This window comes from Ahaetulla prasina, chromosome 4 (assembly GCF_028640845.1).
Source record: "Ahaetulla prasina isolate Xishuangbanna chromosome 4, ASM2864084v1, whole genome shotgun sequence".
NCBI lineage: Eukaryota > Metazoa > Chordata > Lepidosauria > Squamata > Colubridae > Ahaetulla > Ahaetulla prasina.
Window position 1 is genome coordinate 8,210,474 of NC_080542.1, and position 19,967 is coordinate 8,230,440.

The 19,967-nt window shown below is 41.7% G+C and overlaps 1 protein-coding gene across 1 annotated transcript; it reads left to right on the forward strand.

The window, feature by feature from the left end:
• Positions 1–1,782: 1,782 nt before the first annotated feature.
• On the forward strand, positions 1,783–10,044 carry LOC131197027 (vomeronasal type-2 receptor 26-like). The gene is made up of 5 exons (XM_058180609.1): positions 1,783–1,979; positions 4,067–4,361; positions 4,785–5,648; positions 8,876–9,002; positions 9,143–10,044. Exons 1-5 carry the CDS (start codon positions 1,783–1,785, stop codon positions 10,042–10,044), a joined length of 2,385 nt encoding a protein of 794 aa, XP_058036592.1.
• Positions 10,045–19,967: the final 9,923 nt, after the last annotated feature.

Consider the following 19,967-nt stretch of genomic DNA (forward strand, 5'->3'; position numbering starts at 1 on the left):
TTGAAAAGTGCTTGAAAGGTGACCATTTGAATCCACAATTATACCTTGTGAGAAAAGTAGGTGTCACTGAAAATAACTTCCTTCAACTATTGGAATTCCTCTCTGGATTCTGCTACTCTGAAAATATACCACGTGTAGGAAAGCGGATGAAAAGGTGCATATGGTACATGACTGGTGTCCTCAAATCCTCCAGAATGCACTACATGTCTACATGTTTGTGCCTTTGGTGTAGTACTGACTTTCTTGATTATTATTATTTTCATAGCAGTACAGCAATTGCCTCTTTTCTAATATACAAAATTAAATTGAAGGCAAATATTTCAAAGAAAAGATCTTACAAAGGGTTTGGGAAGTACTATGGAGTGTTTCTAGCCTTCTTCTTAATTATTGTACCCCTTGGAAACTCCTGACAACTCAAGCCATTCAAGATGTTTCATCAACTATTTTTGATGAAATAAACTATCAAATTTTGTTTGTTTATCAAATTTATTTGCTTCCTATCTCATGACTCAAGTGACTCTGAGGGTTTCCATCGTGAACAAAAGATAGACCCTCCCTTCTAAGGGGGCCACAAGGAAGATGGGAGGATCATTTTCCAAACCACCAGAAGACAAGACAAGAAGCAATGGATGGAAACTAATCAAGGAGAGAAGCAACCTGAAACTAAGGAGAAAATTCCTAACAATCGATCAGTGGAACAAGTTGGATTTGGAGATTGTGTGTGTCTCACCACTGGAGGCTTTTAAGAAGAGACTGGATGGCCATTTGTCAGAACTAGAGTAGAATAGAATAGAATAGAATAGAATAGAATAGAATAGAATAGAATAGAATAGAATAGAATAGAATAGAATAGAATAGAATAGAAGACAAGTTTTTTGTATATACAATATAAAAACTTCAGTACAAGGAATCTTATTGGCCAAGTGTGATTGGACACACAAGGAATTCGTTTTGGTGCATATGCTCTCAGTGTACATAAAAGAAAAAGAATACCTTCATCAAGGTACAACATTTACAACACAATGATGGTCATAGGGTACAATTAAACCCTTAATGATAGCCCCAAAAAGTTACAGTCATACAGTCATAAGTGGAAAGAGATTGGTGATGGAAACGATGAGAAGATTAATAGTAGTGTAGATTTAGTAAATAGTGTGACAGTGTTGAGGGAATTATTTGTTTAGCAGAGTATAGGTCTCCTGCGTGAGCAGGGGTAGACTAGATGACCTCCAAAGTCTCTTCCAACACTTTTACAGTTACCTCTTAAAATAAGCCAATGACATAATATAACACGTATGTGTCTTAATGCTATGCAAAGGGTTAGGAAGGACTGCTAATTCCCATCTGTACAGTTTATTAACAAGTGTGCATTTGAAAAAAGAGTTTAACTATCAGCCACTTATTCTTTCACCAAAATAATTATCTCCGATAGGATTCACCACATTTATTAACTAGACAAAACATCAAAGACTGCCCAGAAGGCTATTTCAATTCAACAACAATCAAGCTATCTTTAAGGATATATGAACTCCAGGGACATTGGCACAAGGGTAATAATGCCTGTGTCGGAGCCATTGCTACATCTGTTCAAGCCCTGTTGATATTCAAGACACCAATTTGCACACTCGAGGATCTTCAAATTGACAGTGGTGGATTTTCCGATGAAGTGCACTCTCAGATAAAAACCTTGAATCAATCACAGGATTCACGGATGTAATAATTCAAACTTCCCTCAGATGTAGGATAGGAGAAGATGGAAGAGATATTTTTTTAAGATTGAGGATGTGGCTCCTACTGATGTTGCTGGTGAAGAAGATAGAGACTCTGAGCTGCCCTGCGAGTGCTGCTTTCTTTGTTCCTCATGAGTGGTACCAGCCTGGGGAACTCGTCATTGGTGGGATGGCCTCTCACATCATTTACAATTTCTATGAAATGAATTTTACGGAAAATCATTATAAGGGTCCTAATGACTTACCAATGTAAGGATTTTATTTCTAATCTTAACATAACATAACACAACATAATAACAGAGTTGGAAGGGACCTTGGAGGTCTTCTAGTCCAACCCCCTGCCGAGGCAGGAAACCCTACACCATTTCAGACAAATGGCTATCCAACATTTTCTTAAAAATTTCCAGTGTTGGAGCATTTACAACTTCTGCAGGCAAGTTGTTCCACTGATTAATTGTTCTAACTGTCAGGAAATTTCTCCTTAGTTCTAAGTTGCTTCTCTCCTTGATTAGTTTCCACCCATTGCTTCTTGTTCTACCCTCAGGTGCTTTGGAGAATAGTTTGACTCCCTCTTCTTTGTGGCAACTCCTGAGATATTGGAACACTGCTATCGTGTCTCCCCTAGTCCTTCTTTTCGTTAAACTAGGAATACCGAGTTCCTGAAACCGTTCTTCATATGTTTTATCCTCCAGTCCCCTAATCATCTTTGTTGCTCTTCTCTGCACTCTTTCTAGAGTCTCAACATCCTTTTTACATTAGTTTCTTCTCTTCTCTGCACTCTTCTCTGCTCTTCTCTGCACTAATCTTAATAAACTCCCCTAAAATTCCTTATATGAGTAAAAGGTTTTCAGCAAAAATGTAGGTTTTTATATGTAATCTATGTAAAGAGCCATGGTGGTGCAGCAGTTAGAATGAAGGCTCTGAGCGAATGCTTTCTCCAGGAGTTTGATCCTGAAGGGCTCAAGGTTGACTGAGCCTTCAATCTTTCCAAGGTCGGTAAAATGAGAAACAAGATCGTTGGAGGCAATATGTGGACTCCGTAAGCCACTTAGAGATGGCAGCATAATATCTCCTATTGCTAATCTAATCATCTCTGTCTCCTTCTAGTTATAGGAGAATATATAATTTTCTTTACTTTATGGCAAAGTGTTTGGCCTATAATATATGAGACTTTAGTGCAAGAAATCTTTTGAAGAACGTTTAGTGAGCTTAAGGTATTTTTTAAAAAATCTGTATTTTCACTCTTAACAAACCACGCGTACAATAAATGACTGATGCTGTTGAATTGTTAAAAAAAGTTAGAAATAAAGGTGTACAAACTGTATTTGTTTCTAGTAGTAGATATTTGTGGCAAACCATGGAAATAGTGTATTTGAAAAAAAACTTTGTACAAATTATTGAGCATTTTAGAAAGCCTGTTATCTTCCATTAGAGAAAAGTTTGACATTTACATAGATCTAATGCCATTTTAAGGGGACGCGGTGGCTCAGGGGCTAGGACGTTGAGCTTGTTGATCGAAAGGTCGGCAGCTCGGCGATTCGAGTCCCTAGTGCTGCTGTGTAACAGGGTGAGCTCCCGTTACTTGTCCCAGCTTCTGCCAATCTAGCAGTTTCGAAAGCACGTAAAAGTGCAAGTAGAAAAAATAGGGACCACCTTGGTGGGAAAGTAACAGCGTTCCATGCCCCATTGGCGTTGAATCATGCCAGCCACATGACCATGGAGACGTCTTCGGACAGCACTGGCTCTTTGGCTTTGAAATGGAGATGAGCACCACCCCCTAGAGTCGGGAATGACTAGCACGTATGTGCGAGGGGATCCTTTAGAATAGAATAGAATTTTATAGAATAGAATTTTATTGGCCAAGTGTGATTGGACACACAAGGAATTTGTCTTGGTGCATATGCTCTCAGTGTACATAAAAGAAAAGATATGTTCATCAAGGTACAACACAATTGATGGTCAATATATCAATATAAATCATAAGGATTGCCAGCAACAAGTTATAATCATACAGTCATAAGTGGAAAGAGATTGGTGATGGGAACTATGAGACGATTAATAGTAGTGCAGATTCAGTAAATAGTCTGACAGTGTTGATGGAATTATTTGTTTAGCAGAGTGATGGCCTTCGGGAAGAAACTGTTCTTGTGTCTAGTTGTTCTGGTGTGCAGTGCTCTATAGCGTTGTTTTGAGGGTAGGAGTTGAAACAGTTTATGTCCAGGATGTGAGGGATCGGCAGATATTTTCATGGACCTCTTCTTGATTGATACCTTTACTAATGTCATTTTATGAGAATTGTCAACTTCCTTTTTCAACTGGGGTATTTAAATCATTAGCACTGCAGTAACTAAGTTCTACCAGAACATCCTTACCTTGGCTTTTGCTGTGAAGGAGATCAATGAGGACTCCCAGATCTTACCTAATGTCACTCTTGGGTTCCACATCTATGACAGTTATCACAATTCAAGGATGATGTATCGCACCACTCTGGACCTGCTTTTCAAATCCCAGGAATTTGTCCCCAACTACAAATGTGATAGCCAGAAGAATCTCATGGCTATTATTGGAGGATTGGGTTTCGATACATCATTTTATATAGCTGAAATTACAAGTTTCTTCAAGATTCCACAAGTAAGTTCTGAAGGGGTTGAAAAGAATATTCCTAATCTTATTGTTGCTATGGAATAATTAATATGCATCAAAAATTAGGTTTAGGTTTGCATTAATATGTTCTGCATGGCTTAAGGTCTAATACTTAGCTGTCTTTTTTGAAACTATATGTTATATGAAGTTATATGAAGGTAATGTCCCAGGACATTCCATAGCTGAGGGAAAATTTGAATGTGTGTGTATTCCATATTTCTTGGAATTACTTCAGATACTTATAACAGTATTACATGAATTTGAAGTAATTCCAAGTAATTCCTTTCCATATTAATAATTTGAAGAAATCCAGGAAAAAAACAGTCCTTGGATTTATTTTAAATAAAAATTGGAAAGGACAACCAGATTTGATCCAACAACTCAAGTGAATACGACTCCACTTTCTTGCAGCTGACATACGGCTCGTTAGCCCAAGATTCATTTCAGACCAGTAAGCTCTCTTCACTTTATTTCATGGTCCCCAAAGAGGACCATCAGTACACTGGGATTATCCAACTGCTTCATCATTTCAGATGGACTTGGATTGGGATTTTTGTGGTTGATAACAACAACGGAGAAAATTTCTTACAGAAAATGCAGCCCTTGCTTTCAGAGAATGGAATCTGCTCATCGTTTATAGAAAGGGTTTCAGAACAAATATACTTGAAAGACTACCTGAAAATTTTTGATGCACTCGGACATATTTCCATTCATTTGATCAGCAGCAAAGCCAAGGCAATTCTGGTCTATGGAGAATCATTGGCAATTATGTGGTTGAGAGTTCTCATGTTTCTGGTAGATCCTGAAAGCAAGGACACTGCATTATTAAGAAAGGTGTGGATCATGACTGCACAGATCGATTTTCTACTATCAGGTATTCAAATCTCGTGGGATCTCCAGATGTTCCATGGGGCTCTTTCCTTTAGTGTTCATTCAACAGCAGTTGCAGGTTTCAAGGAATTTCTTCAGGACGTAAATCCTCTTCCAGACAGCAGAGATGGGTTTCTGCACAATGTTTGGGAACAATCATTTGATTGTTCATTTCCAAAACCAGAGTTACAAGAAACACAAAGTAGGCAGTGCACTGGAGAGATGAAGCTGGAGGATCTTCCTGGGGCTGTCTTTGAAATGGAAATGACTGGGCACAGCTACAGCGTCTACAATGCTGTTTATGCTGTGGCTCATGCTTTGCAGGCTCTACACAAGTTGGGTTTCAATAGGAAGACAACTAGGATGGATAAAAAATCTGACCTTCCACATCTGCAGGCTTGGCAGGTATTCCCTTTGCCTTGGACATTTATTTTATTTTAATGAGCGGAATTACTTTTTGGAACCACTCTGGAAAATCTTAATATTTTCTGCATGTGCACTCAAGTTAAATGTGAGAAGCCACCATATGAGAAATTTTTAGATGGCAGTAGGTGGTATGTATGAAATCACCATTGGTTGCCTAATAAGAGATGATTAAAACAAGTCACTTAGATTACTATCCATGGTCCCCTACAAAAATAACCAATTCTCCAAGATACTTTGTGTGGGTCATGAGCTTTTCAAGTTCCATGGGTTGAGTTTTCTGTCTCTATCAGAGTTTCACAGGAATGAGAAAAAAGGTGGCCCTTTGTTAATGTGGCATCCATAGTATAAAACAACCTTTTTTTCTGCAATAATCTCTACCTCTCCTCTATCTAAGGAAAGCTGAGTCTCATGTTCTAAAATCTGGCTAAAGGAAATTACTCAGACCTCAGACTGTCAAATAGCTTTGTACCAATCAGGAATGATTAAGTATGATCTGGTTGAAGTCAACTGAAGACCTTCTTAAGTTTGAGTCAACAGAAGACCTTCTGCGCACAAACTCCAATTGCGCTTTCTATAATTTTGTAAACAACAAACTTAAAGACTCGAGATCCATCCCACCCCCAAAAAGATCTAACGGTAAAGAATGCAATGATGAAACAGTTAAAGCAAACCTCTTAACATATTCTTCAGCACAGTCTTTGTTAACAGCAATGGCTCATACCTAACATTCCCCAGTCGTACCAACAATGATCGCAACAACCTAACACAAATAGATTTCACAGAAGATAATGTTGAAAAGGCACTTTGCAGACTGAAACCATCTCTATCTATTGGACCTGATGGTCTATGTGCATACTTCTTAAAAAAGCTTTCCACTGTTATAGCAGAACCCCTAAGCATAATCTTTGAAAAATCTTTCAGGACCAGCTCCCTTCCCAAACTATGGTCACTAGCCACGGTCATCCCTGTCTTCAAAAGAGGAGACCCCAGCCAAGTTGAAAATTTCTTTATGCTGCATCACCTGCAAAGTAATGGAATCAATCATCAACCAATCCATCACCCTCCACCTAGAAACAAACAACATACTCTCTAATAAACAATTTGGTTTCAGAAAAAAATTACCCTGTAATTTACAACTTCTTCACTGCAAAAACATATGGACTACAAATCTTGATCAGGGCAAAGCAATAGATGCAATTTACATAGACTTCTGTAAAGCTTTTGACTCAGGGGTACATGACAAACCTCTTCTAAAACTAAAATCCTACGGCATCTCCAGACCCCTCCATAATTGGATAACTGCGTTCTTGTCAAACAGACAACAAGTTGTGAAAATAGGCAGTGCCCTATCAAATCCTGCTCCTGTCAATAGCGGTGTCCCCCAAGGCAGTGTTCTAGGACCAACACTCTTCATATTATACATTAACGACCTCTGTGACCATATTATAAGTAATTGTGTTCTCTTCGTTGATGATTTTAAACTATTTAACACTAGCAGCAATGCGGCTACCCTTCAAAAAGACCTTGACTTTGTGTCCGAATGGTCAAAAATTTGGCAACTCCAAATCTCAACCAACAAATGCTCTGTCTTACACATTGGAAAAAAGAATCAGAACACTAAATACAAGCTTGATGGACATGTCCTTGTAGATGACCCTCACTCCGTCAAAGACCTTGGAGTTTTCATATCAAACGATCTAAGTGCCAAAGCCCACTGCAACTACTTCGCCAAAAAGGCATTAAGAGTTGTAAACCTAATCTTGTGTAGCTTCTTCTCCAGAAAGATTACACTACTCACCAGAGCATACAAAACATTTGCTAGATCAATTCTCAATTACAGTTCACCTGTCTGGAGCCCACACCTCATTTTGGACATTAATACAATTGAGCGTATCCAGAAATATTTTACAAGAAGAGTTCTCCACTCCTCTGATCACAACAAAATACCTTATGCCACCAGACTTGAAATCCTGAGTTTAGAAAATTTAGAACTCCGCCGCCTTTGGCATGACCTGAGTATAACTCAGAAAATCATCTGCTACAATGTCCTTCCTGTCGAAGACTACTTCAGCTTCAACCACAACAATACACGCAATAGATTTAAACTTAAAGCGAATCGCTCCAATCTTGATTGCAGAAAATATGACTTCAGTAACAGAGTTGTTAATGCCTGGAATGCACTACCTGATTCTGTGGTCTCTTCCCAAAATCCCCAAAGCTTTAACCAAAGACTATCTACTGTTGACCTCACCCCATTCCTAAGAGGACTGTAAGGAGCGTGCATAAGAGCACCAGCGTGCCTATCATTCCTGTCCTAATGTTCCCTTTGGTTGTGTCCAATTCGTATGGTTATTTCATGCTTATACTTATATATATTGTTGTGTTTGACAAATAAATAAATAAATAAAAAATAAATAAACTGCAGTGGGCCTAATTTAAAATGGTTTGCTTGATTGATATTTTCTATTTTTCCTTAAAATAATACAAAATTAAACCCAGGGTGGAAATGTACTCCCTCCCTCTTTTATTCTCTTTCAAGTAGCTCCATCCATTTCTTCAAGGCATTTCTTTTAACAACTCAGCTGGGGAAAGAGTGTTCCTGAATGAGAAAGGAGAAGCAGCAGGTGGATTTGACATCATCAACTTGATCACTTTTCCAAACAGATCCCTTCAGAGAGTTAGAGTTGGAAAGATGGAACTCCAGGCTCCAAAAGGGAACGAATTATTCATGGATGAAAATTTGATTGTCTGGCACCCAGCTTTTAACCAGGTACAAATGGAGTCATTGATGCAACCATGCCTGAATCTATTAGCATCCCATATTGAGCATAGTCACTTTAGAAATCTAATTCCTGCTTCTTAAAATGAGACATGACATATTGTTTTCAAAGTATATAAATCATCAAGCATTGATCAAACGGACATGATATGCCATGTTGCCATATTTAGCTTGCATTTTTGTTGGAAATCAAAAGAGTGCCCATTTTTCTACACATTTTCATTATGTGTAATTGTTATTTGCCCTGCACTTTAAACAGGATGTTTTGTACATCATTATAATTTCTACTGCTTTTTAATTTATATCATAAATTGAAGATCATAAATTCAGAATCCACATGGGTATCTGAAAATAGTTACACTCGATAAAAGATAAAAATCAGAAACTGATTTAAAAATCAAACTTTTCAAAATATTTTTATGCTTAGGTTGCTCCACTTTTTCAATGCAATGACCCTTGTTTCCCTGGATCCTGGAAGAAAGGAATTGAGGGAAGTCAATTCTGCTGCTATGACTGTATTCCATGCCCAGAAGGGAAGATTTCAGATCAAAATGGTAGGGTAGAAATTCTATCAAAATTCATTAAAAATTAAGGGAACTATAATACACTACTTTAGGATGCATAACATTAGTAAAGTGCTTTTTTTCAATAATTTGGAAAGTCTGGATGACAAATTCCTTGATTTTCCTTTCAGATATGGATGACTGTTTTGAATGTTCAGAAGGTCATTATCCAAATAAGGAAAAGAAAGGATGTATCCTAAAAATGGTGGTGTTTCTAACCTTTGAAGAAACTTTAGGAATTGGTTTATCCTCAACAGCTCTTTGTTTCTTCTTCTTGACATCTTGGGTACTTGGAACTTTTATTAAGCACAGGGATACTCCCATTGTCAAAGCCAACAACCGGTCCCTCACCTACACCCTGCTTGTCTCTCTTCTGCTCTGTTTTCTCTCCTCTTTGCTCTTCCTCAGCCAGCCTGGCAAAGTGACCTGCCTTCTCCGACAATCAATGTTTGGTGTCACTTTCTCTGTGGCCATTTCTAGTGTTCTGGCTAAAACCATCACTGTGGTTGTGGCTTTCATGGCCACTAAACCAGGATCTCAGATGAGGAGATGGGTGGGGAAAAGATTGGCTTTTTGTACTGTCCTTTTTTGCTCTCTCTTCCAGGTATGTATATGTATTCTTTGGTTGTCAACATTTCCCCCATTCCCTGAGTTGGACATGCATTCAGAGTTCCAGGAAATGATTTTACAATGCAATGAGGGGTCAGCTTTCTTCTTCTACTACTGTGTCTTGGGCTACATGGGTATCTTGGCCATTGCCAGCTTTATTGTAGCTTTTCTTGCCCGTAAATTACCTGACAGCTTTAACGAAGCCAAGTTCATCACCTTCAGCATGTTGGCCTTTTGCAGTGTGTGGATCTCCTTCTTTCCAGCCTATCTGAGCACAAAAGGCAAAGCCATGGTAGCTGTGGAGGTCTTCTCCATCTTGTCCTCCAGTGCTGCATTACTGGGATGCATATTCCTTCCAAAATGCCACATCATTGTTTTGCGGCCTGACCTCAACTGCAGGGAACAACTCACAAAGAGAAATTAGTTTCCCAGGTGTTCATGTATCCATCCAAACTAGTCTGTTTTGTTTCTCTGTGTCATATAATGTATGTGGGTATGAGGGCCTATGCATAATTTTGTATTTATTTATTTTGTCTTGTTTATGTAGTGTACATTAGAGGTGGTGACCCTTTGAGAGCTATGTGCAACAAAATTTTCTTTTAATGTCTAAATTGCTATATTTTCACCATTTTCCAAGATTCTTTCATAAAGCACTACTTAAATATAGTAGAAGCTAATTACCATTTTATGAATATATATTTAACATAGTATTATAGGATATCATAGTATTATTCGGTTTGTTTTCTTCAAAATGAAATCCTACTGAGTTTGTGAAACCAATAGATTTAACTGCATTTTACAAAAGACTTTCATGATGGGTCAATACCATTTGCTCTCTATCCATAAATCTATTTTCATTGCAACCTGTTTTCACATTTCAATAATATGGGAAAATGTAATCAAATGAAATGAAATGTATTTTTCTTTCTCCTTCTTCTTTTACTCAATGTTGTGCTGACCAGAGACTATAATAAAGAGTGACTTGAATTGGTTTGGCATTACAAGTCTGGCATTTTTTCATTAAAGCAAAGGAGAAATCCACTATGAATCATAGGAAAAAATGTATACTCCTCACTGAGAGAAGGAGGGACAACAAAGATCAAAATATCTCGGGGAAAATTCTGAGTGTTCCCCTACATGGAGGCGATTGATAAATACATAGGTATATAGGTAGGAATGGAGAGAGAGAAAGAAAGAGAGATGGAGAGGCAGAGAGGCTGAATGTCTATGGACAGGACAAGTGGCCTAAATTAATATGAAAGTGCAATCCTCATTGCAGTTATGGTCAATGTTATAAATATGAACTCAAAGTACAGCTTAGAAGATCATCTAGACCTCAAACAGAATAACAGAGTTTGAAAGGATCATGGAGGTCTTCTAGTCCCACCTGAAGCAGGAGAGCCTATGTCATTCCAGACAATTGCCTTTCCAATCTCTCCTTATAAGCCACCAATGATAGAGCTCAAAACTTCTTAAGGCAAGTATTTCCAATTTTTACTTGTCGTAACTGTCAGGAAATTTCTCCTTAGTTCCAAGTTGGGTCTCCTGTTGATAAGTTTCCATTCATTATTTATTAATTTAATTTATTTATTAATTGTGTTTGTATACCGCCCTTCTCCTGAAGGACTCAGGGTGGATTTACTTCTTGCAAATATTGGAATGTATATTTATTTATTTATTTATTTATTTATTTATTTATTTATTTATTTATTTATTTATTTATTTATTTATTTGTCAAGAAATACAAGAAAACAAGTAACAGCGTAGACATGGACACATGAAAAATTGTTGGCACAAAAAAAAAGGATATAAATAGGCAAAACATAGCCATAAACACATAGAATTATTACATATAATTGGGAACAGTAGGACAGGGACGGTAGGCATGCTGATGTGCTTATGCACACACCCTTAGGGACCTCTTAAGAAACTTGAAAGGTGCATGGTAAAACAGTTTATGGTAAAAGGTGTGGGGATTAGAGAGACTAACAACAGGATCAGGTAGATTATTCCAGACATTTACTATTCTATTGCAAAAGTCATATATCCTACAATTAAGATTAGGGCAAATTACATTGAGTTTAAATCTGTCGATGGCCCTTGTATTATTATGGTTGAAATTAAAGTATTTATTTACAGGCAGAACATTTTGGTAAATAATCTTATGAACTAAGCATAGGTCGGAACGTAGATGACGTAGTTCGAGGCTTTCTAGACCTAAGATTTCAAGTCTGGTGGGACAGGGAATTTTATTTTGAGCCGAAGATTTGAGAACTCTCCTAGTAAAATATCTCTGGACCCTCTCTAATGTAATGATGTCTGAAATACAGTGAGGGTTCCAGGCAGGTGAAGAGTAATCAAGTATAGGTCTGGCAAAGTAATCAAGTATAGTTCTGACAAAGGTTTTATATGCCCTAGTTTGGACTACAGTGTTACCAGAGAGAAAACTTCGTAAAATAAGATTTACAACTCTTAAAACCTTTTTTGCAATGATGTTAACAGTGAGATCTGAGACTTAGATCTTTAGAAATGAGTACTCCTAGGTCCTTGACAGAGTGTGGGTCAACTTTTAGATCATTACCAGCCAGAAAATATTTGAAGTTCTTATTTCTACTGCCAATGTGTAGGACTGAACATTTGTTAGCAGAGATTTGGAGTTGCCAATTGTTAGACCATTCAGATACATAGTCAAGGTCATTTTGAAGAGTAGCAAAGTTGTCTGTGGTGTTGAATAGTTTAACAACATCGGCAAAGAGGACACAGCTGCTTATAATTTGATCACAAAGGTCATTGATATAAAGGAGAAAGACTGTTGGACCTAGAACACTGCCTTGGGGAACACCACTGAGGACAGGTGCAGGATTTGATAGGGCGCTGCCTATTTTGACCACTTATTGCCTGTTTGACAGGAACACAGCAATCCAATTATGTTGGAGTCCAGAAATGCCATAAGATTTAAGTTTCAGAAGTAGTTTGAACATTGCTACCATGTCACCCTAATCTTTCTCTATACAGTTCATAGACTAAACATAGACAGTTCCTGCAACCATTCATCATATATTTTAATCCCCACACACCTAATCAACTTTGTTGCTCTTCTCTGCACTCTTTCTAGGGAATGACCAGAACTGGATGTAATATTACAAATGTGGTTGTCAACTCTGAAGCTGACCTGATTGAAGCCATCTTGGAACTTCAGTGTTGACACAATGGAGTGAGGGATGGGGGAAGTGGTGGGATACAAGTAATTTAGTTCTCTGCCCTAATGATTTCTTCCAACGACCAGTTTGCCAAATGGCTCAGAAAGTTAACAATGGGTTCACCTGAATTGGTGCGAACTGGCTGAATCCCACCACTAGATTGGGGGGGGGGAAATTACAGATAGCTGGGGTTTTGTAGTCATTTATTTATTTATTTATTTTATTTATCGTATTTTTATACCGCCCTATCTCCCTAGGGACTCAGGGCGGTTCACAACCAGATAAAAATATACATATAAATACAAATAAAACATCCATTAAAAAACTTATTATAATTGGCCAAATAATTAAAATGATAATAAAAATGATAAAATACCCATTAAAACCAATTCGAATTTAAAATCTAGTCCAGTTCTGCGCAAATAAATAGATGTGTCTTAAGCTCGTGGCGAAAGGTTTGGAGGTCAGGAAGTTGACGGAGTCCTGGGGGAAGTTCATTCCAGAGGGTGGGAGCCCCCACAGAGAAGGCCCTTCCCCTGGGTGTCGCCAGCCGGCACTGTCTGGCCGACGGCACCCTGAGGAGTCCCTCTCTGTGAGAGCGCACGGGTCGGTGAGAGGTATTCGGTAGCAGCAGACGGTCCCGTAAGTATCCCGGCCCTATGCCATGGAGCGCTTTGAAGATAGTCACCAAAACCTTGAAGCGCACCCAGAAGACCACAGGTAGCCAGTGCAGTCTGCGCAGGAGAGGTGTCACATGGGAGCCACGAGGGGCTCCCTCTATCACCTGCGCAGCTGCATTCTGAACTAACTGGAGCCTCCGGGTGCTCCTCAAGGGGAGCCCTATGTAGAGAGCATTGCAGTAATTCAGACGAGACGTCACGAGAGCGTGAGTGACCGTGCATAGGGCATCCCGGTCTAGAAAGGGGTGCAACTGGCGAACCAGGCGGACCTGGTAAAAAGCTCTCCTGGAGTCCCTTGGGAGATAGCGCAGTATACAAATATGATTAAATAAATAAATAAATAAATAAAATCTTCAAAGGACAGCCATTCATCCAGGAGGACGCCCAAGTTGCGCACCCTCTCCATCGGGGCCAATGACTCGCTGCAGCTGACTGTACCGGGATGCTGGCATCCACAGCCACTCTGTCTTGGAGGGATTGAGCTTGAGCCTGTTTCTCCCCATCCAGACCCGTATGGCTTCCAGACACCGGGACAACACTTGATAGCTTCGTTGGGGTGGTCCGTGGAAAAGTACAGCTGGGTGTCATCATCGTACAGCTGGTACCTCACACCGAAACCACTGATGATCTCACCCAGCGGCTTCATATAGATGTTGAACAGAAGGGGCGAGAGAATCGACCCCTGCGGCACCCCACAAGTGAGGCGCCTCGGGGCCGACCTCTGCCCCCCTGTCAACACCGTCTGCAACCGATCGGAGAGATAGGAGGAGAACCACCAAAAAACAGTGCCTCCCACCCCCAATCCCTCCAACCGGTACAGCAGGATACCATGGTCGATGGTATCAAAAGCCGCTGAGAGGTCTAATAGGACCAAGGCAGAGGAATAACCCCTATCCCTGGCCCTCCAGAGATCATCCACCAACGCGACCAAAGCCATCTCAGTGCTGTATCCGGGCCGGAAGCCGGACTGGAACGGGTCTAGATAGACAGTTTCATCCAGGTACTGGGGTAATTGACATGCCACCACACTCTCTACAACCTTCGCCGCGAAACAAAGGTTGGAGGTCAGGAAGTTGACGGAGTCCTGGGGGAAGTTCATTCCAGAGGGTGGGAGCCCCCACAGAGAAGGCCCTTCCCCTGGGTGTCGCCAGCCGGCACTGTCTGGCCGACGGCACCCTGAGGAGTCCCTCTCTGTGAGAGCGCACGGGTCGGTGAGAGGTATTCGGTAGCAGCAGACGGTCCCGTAAGTATCCCGGCCCTATGCCATGGAGCGCTTTGAAGATAGTCACCAAAACCTTGAAGCGCACCCAGAAGACCACAGGTAGCCAGTGCAGTCTGCGCAGGAGAGGTGTCACATGGGAGCCACGAGGGGCTCCCTCTATCACCTGCGCAGCCGCATTCTGAACTAACTGGAGCCTCCGGGTGCTCCTCAAGGGGAGCCCTATGTAGAGAGCATTGCAGTAATCCAGACGAGACGTCACGAGAGCGTGAGTGACCGTGCATAGGGCATCCCGGTCTAGAAAGGGGCGCAACTGGTGAACCAGGCGGACCTGGTAAAAAGCTCTCCTGGAGTCCCTTGGGAGATAGCGCAGTATACAAATATGATTAAATAAATAAATAAATAAATAAAATCTTCAAAGGACAGCCATTCATCCAGGAGGACGCCCAAGTTGCGCACCCTCTCCATCGGGGCCAATGACTCGCTGCAGCTGACTGTACCGGGATGCTGGCATCCACAGCCACTCTGTCTTGGAGGGATTGAGCTTGAGCCTGTTTCTCCCCATCCAGACCCGTACGGCTTCCAGACACCGGGACAACACTTCGATAGCTTCGTTGGGGTGGTCCGGTGTGGAAAAGTACAGCTGGGTGTCATCATCGTACAGCTGGTACCTCACACCGAAACCACTGATGATCTCACCCAGCGGCTTCATATAGATGTTGAACAGAAGGGGCGAGAGAATCGACCCCTGCGGCACCCCACAAGTGAGGCGCCTCGGGGCCGACCTCTGCCCCCCTGTCAACACCGTCTGCAACCGATCGGAGAGATAGGAGGAGAACCACCAAAAAACAGTGCCTCCCACCCCCAATCCCTCCAACCGGTGCAGCAGGATACCATGGTCGATGGTATCAAAAGCCGCTGAGAGGTCTAATAGGACCAAGGCAGAGGAATAACCCCTATCCCTGGCCCTCCAGAGATCATCCACCAACGCGACCAAAGCCATCTCAGTGCTGTATCCGGGCTGGAAGCCAGACTGGAACGGGTCTAGATAGACAGTTTCATCCAGGTACTGGGGTAATTGACATGCCACCACACTCTCTACAACCTTCGCCGCGAAACAAAGGTTGGAGACTGGATGATAATTACCTAAAACAGCTGGGTCCAGGGAAGGCTTCTTGAGGAGGGGCCTCACCACCGCCTCTTTCAAGGCAGCCGGAAAGACCCCTTCCACCAAAGAAGCATTCGTAATCTCCTGGAGCCAGCCTCGTGTCACCTCCTGAGTGGCCAGTTCCAACCAGGAGGGGCACAGGTCCAGTAAACACGTGGTGGCATTCAACCTACCCAGCAACCTGTCCATGTCCTCAGGAGCCACAGGGTCAAACTCATCCCAAACAATCTCAACAAGACCGCCCTCCGACGTCTCACCTGGATCTACCCAATTTTGATCCAGACCGTCCCGAAGCTGAACGATTTTATCGTATAGATAACCACTAAATTCCTCAGCTCATCCCTGCAATGGGTCATCCCGCTCCCCCAGGGCGGCCGGGCGGTTATCTGCCGATGCAATGAGGGAGGAGACGTAGCAACGTCTCGCTTTCCTCAATGCCACTAGGTAGGTCCTATTATAGGACCTAACTAGTGTCCGATCAGCCTCCGAACGACTGGACCTCCAAGAACTCTCTAGGCATCTTCTCCGGCGTTTTATCCCCCTCAGCTCCTCGGAAAACCAAGGAGCCGGTTGGGACCTGCACCGGGTCAGAGGCCGCAAAGGCACGAAACGGTCTAAAGCCCCTGCCACGGCCCGTTCCCAGGCCGCGACTAGTTCCTCAGCCGTGCCGTGAGCCAGACCCTCGAAAATGGCCCAAGCTCCGTCCGGAACCTCTCCGGGTCCATCAGGTGCCTGGGACGGAACCAACGTATTGGCTCCATCTCCCTGCGGTGTTGAGTGGTGGTCAGAAAGTCCAGGCGAAGGAGAGAGTGATCTGACCATGACAAAGGTTCAGTGACTATTTCCTTCAAGTCCAGATCCTTCAACCACTGACCAGAGATAAAAATCAAGTCCAGTGTGCCACCCCCAATGTGAGTAGGGCCATCAACTACTTGAGTCAGGTCCAAGGCCGTCATGGAAGTCATGAACTCCCGAGCTGCTGTCGATGATATGCCGGATGATGGCAAGTTGAAGTCCCCCATGACTATAAGTCTGGGGGTCTCCACCGCCACTCCAGCAAGCACCTCCAGGAGCTCGGGCAGGGCAGCTGTCACGTAGCAAGGAGCCATGTACGCGACAAACAAGCCCATCTGACACCTATGACCCCACCTCACAAAGAGGGATTCACACCCGGCAATCTGAGGTACAGTGGTCTCCCTCGGCTCTAGACCTTCTCTAATAACTACTGCCCCCCCCCCACCCCTACCCTGAGCCCTCGGCTGATGAAATGCACGGAAACCCGGTGGGCACATTTCAACAAGGGGCCGCCCCCTTCAGTGCCCAACCAGGTTTCCGTAACGCCTATAAGATCCGCGGTGCCCCCCTGGATAAGATTGTGTATTAGGGGGGCCTTATTGACCACGGATCGTGCGTTGCATAGTCATCACCTTCAGCATGTTGGCCTTTTGCAGTGTGTGGATCTCCTTCTGAGATGCCTATCTAAGCACAAAAGGCAAAGCCATGGTAGCTGTGGAGGTCTTCTCTATCTTGTCTTCCAGTGCTGCATTACTGGGATGCATATTTTTGCCAAAATGCTACATCATTGTTTTTCGGCCTGACCGCAACCACAGGGAGCAACTCAGAAAGAGGAATTAGTACCAACGTGATATCTCTGCCTTGATGAAAATGCTGAAAAAATAAATAGAAAGACTCTTTGACATCCACAGGAAATATATAGTATAAAAAAACTTATAAAACACAGAAGTTTTTTTATTTTTTTAATTTTTTGTTAAACAACAATTTATGTAGGATATGTTTTATCATTAAGATTTATTGTGATTGTACATTCCAAAAGAAATGCTTATGTTGCTTCATTTTGCAAGGTTCTTTAACCAAATCTTTTCTCCCTTTCAATGCTCTTGTTGAAGTTGACTTTGGTAATCTCATTTTCTTAGGATATTTCAGATATTGACTGAATATCTGTCAGATATTCAGATAGGGACCGCCTACTGCTACCGAATACCTCTCACCGACCCGTGCGCTCTCACAGAGAGGGACTCCTTAGGGTGCCGTCAGCTAGGCAATGTCGTCTGGTGACGCCCAGGGGACAGGCCTTCTCTGTGGGAGCTCCCACCCTCTGGAACGAACTCCCCCCAGGACTCCATCAACTTCCGGACCTCCGAACCTTCCGTCGCGAGCTTAAGATACATTTATTCATCTGTGCAGGACTGGGCTAGATTTTAAATTTATAGGGGTTTTAATTAGTTTTAATATTTATATTATTTTTTAAGAATCTGGCTTTAGAATAAGTTTTTTAATGGTTATTTTAATTTGTATATTAATGTTTTTATTTGCCTGTGAACCGCCCTGAGTCCTTCGGGAGATAGGGCGGTATACAAATTCGAATAATAATTAATTAATCAATGTCCAATATCTGCAAGACACTTTTATGCTTTTTCTACTTTCAACTACATATATTTCATAAAATTTACCCAGAAGCAAATGGTCAGCCAATGCAATTCCTGCAGGACAAGGTGACACATGTAGGCATCTGGGTCTAAACAAAACCATATTGGACACTGCATTTTGAACCAACTGGAGCATTTGGGTACAATGACAGCTCCATGTTGGACTGATGATTTATTAATAATAATAATAATAACAACAACAGAGTTGGAAGGGACATTGGAGGTCTTCTAGTCCAACCCCCTGCCCAGGCCGGAAACCCTACACCATCTCAGACAGATGGTTATCCAACATTTTCTTAAAAATTTCCAGTGTTGGAGCATTTACAACTTCTGCAGGCAAATTGTTCCACTTATTAATTGTTCTACTAACTTTCAGGAAATTAATTGGTGGCATGGTGTTCCACATAGTTAATCACTTTTATGAATTGAAACAAGGAACATCCTTGTATAAAACCATATAATATCTCATTGTGAAGGGGTTTTTTTCTTCTTTTTTACAATCTTAGCCAGTTCCCCCAAACTTAACAACTTCACCAAGTTTAAGCATCAGACGAGAAGTTCCATTGCAGTAACTGGCAGAACACCCCAAAGAGGGAACAACCAAGTTCCCAATTAATTACACAGATATTCCAGATGTTTTTGAGGAGGAGGGATGAACAACAAAATGTTAACCCCGAACAGGGACTCCTTACTTTGTCCGGCAAGGACAGGTGCACCTCCAGCCTTCAGGCTTCTCAACCTTTCAAGGTTTTTGTAAGTATGGGGTCTTTGCTTTCACAGGGACAGAGAAAGCATGCAGATGAATTGTCTTATCTTCTTAAAAAATCTGGTTTAGCTGTTTCACAGAAAGCTCTTTTTTGGCTGGTATGAGAAATTGCTTTAAGATGTTCATGGTACACTGAAAACGGTTCTTTAAAATTGTCAGATTGGGAAAGAATTGGTAAAAGCTTTGCATTCTGAGCCAAGAGCAGAGATAGAAATTTTGCATGTTTGGCATTTGTGTAGGCATGCTGTGGAAACATTTGGCCATGAGGAAGTTTCTCTTTTATCACCTCCTTCACCTCAGCATTCTACTGCTGTAGTGCTTCCTCCAGTATCTGAAACTAAACTTTTGCTGCCTTCTGCACCTCCTGATACTGGACAAAAACCTCCTACTGACATTGTTCCACAGAGGAGGAGGAAGAAACGACAACTGTAATATAGACCTGTTCTTAGGGGAGATATGGGATAAAATACCTGGTAAGAGATAGTATCCCAATGTCAACTAAGGAATGCCCCAATGGTTAACTACCAGTACTAACTACCAGGATCAAAGCACAGAAAACGTGCTGTTTAGGGCAACCACTGGATGATCTCCAAGGACCCCAAACATATACTTAAGAAGTTACTGCACCTATAGCCAAGACAACTGGCTCTCATAGTTGCCATTGGAAGAATTTTTTCTATAGTAACTCTCTCCAATCTTTATTTGCTATGACCCCACTTTCAAACTTTGTATGGAAGACATCCCAGCATTCTATCAGAGGAGCTGTGAATTTTTTTTTAATTGAAAAAGTTTTTACAAAAAAACCCAAACTTCTCCCCCCTTCCCCCGCTCTACCCTCCCTCCCCCCTCCCTTCAAAAACCCCCTCC

What these genes read in the sequence shown, in the direction of transcription:
- LOC131197027 (XM_058180609.1), top strand. Translation starts at nt 1,783, where the DNA reads ATGTGGCTCCTACTGATGTTGCTGGTGAAGAAGATAGAGACTCTGAGC. An exon ending in GTTTCTTCAAGATTCCACAA is followed by an intron (nt 4,362 to 4,784) that starts GTAAGTTCTGAA and finishes ACTTTCTTGCAG; the next exon opens with CTGACATACGGCTCGTTAGC. An exon ending in GAAGATTTCAGATCAAAATG is followed by an intron (nt 9,003 to 9,142) that starts GTAGGGTAGAAA and finishes TTTTCCTTTCAG; the next exon opens with ATATGGATGACTGTTTTGAA.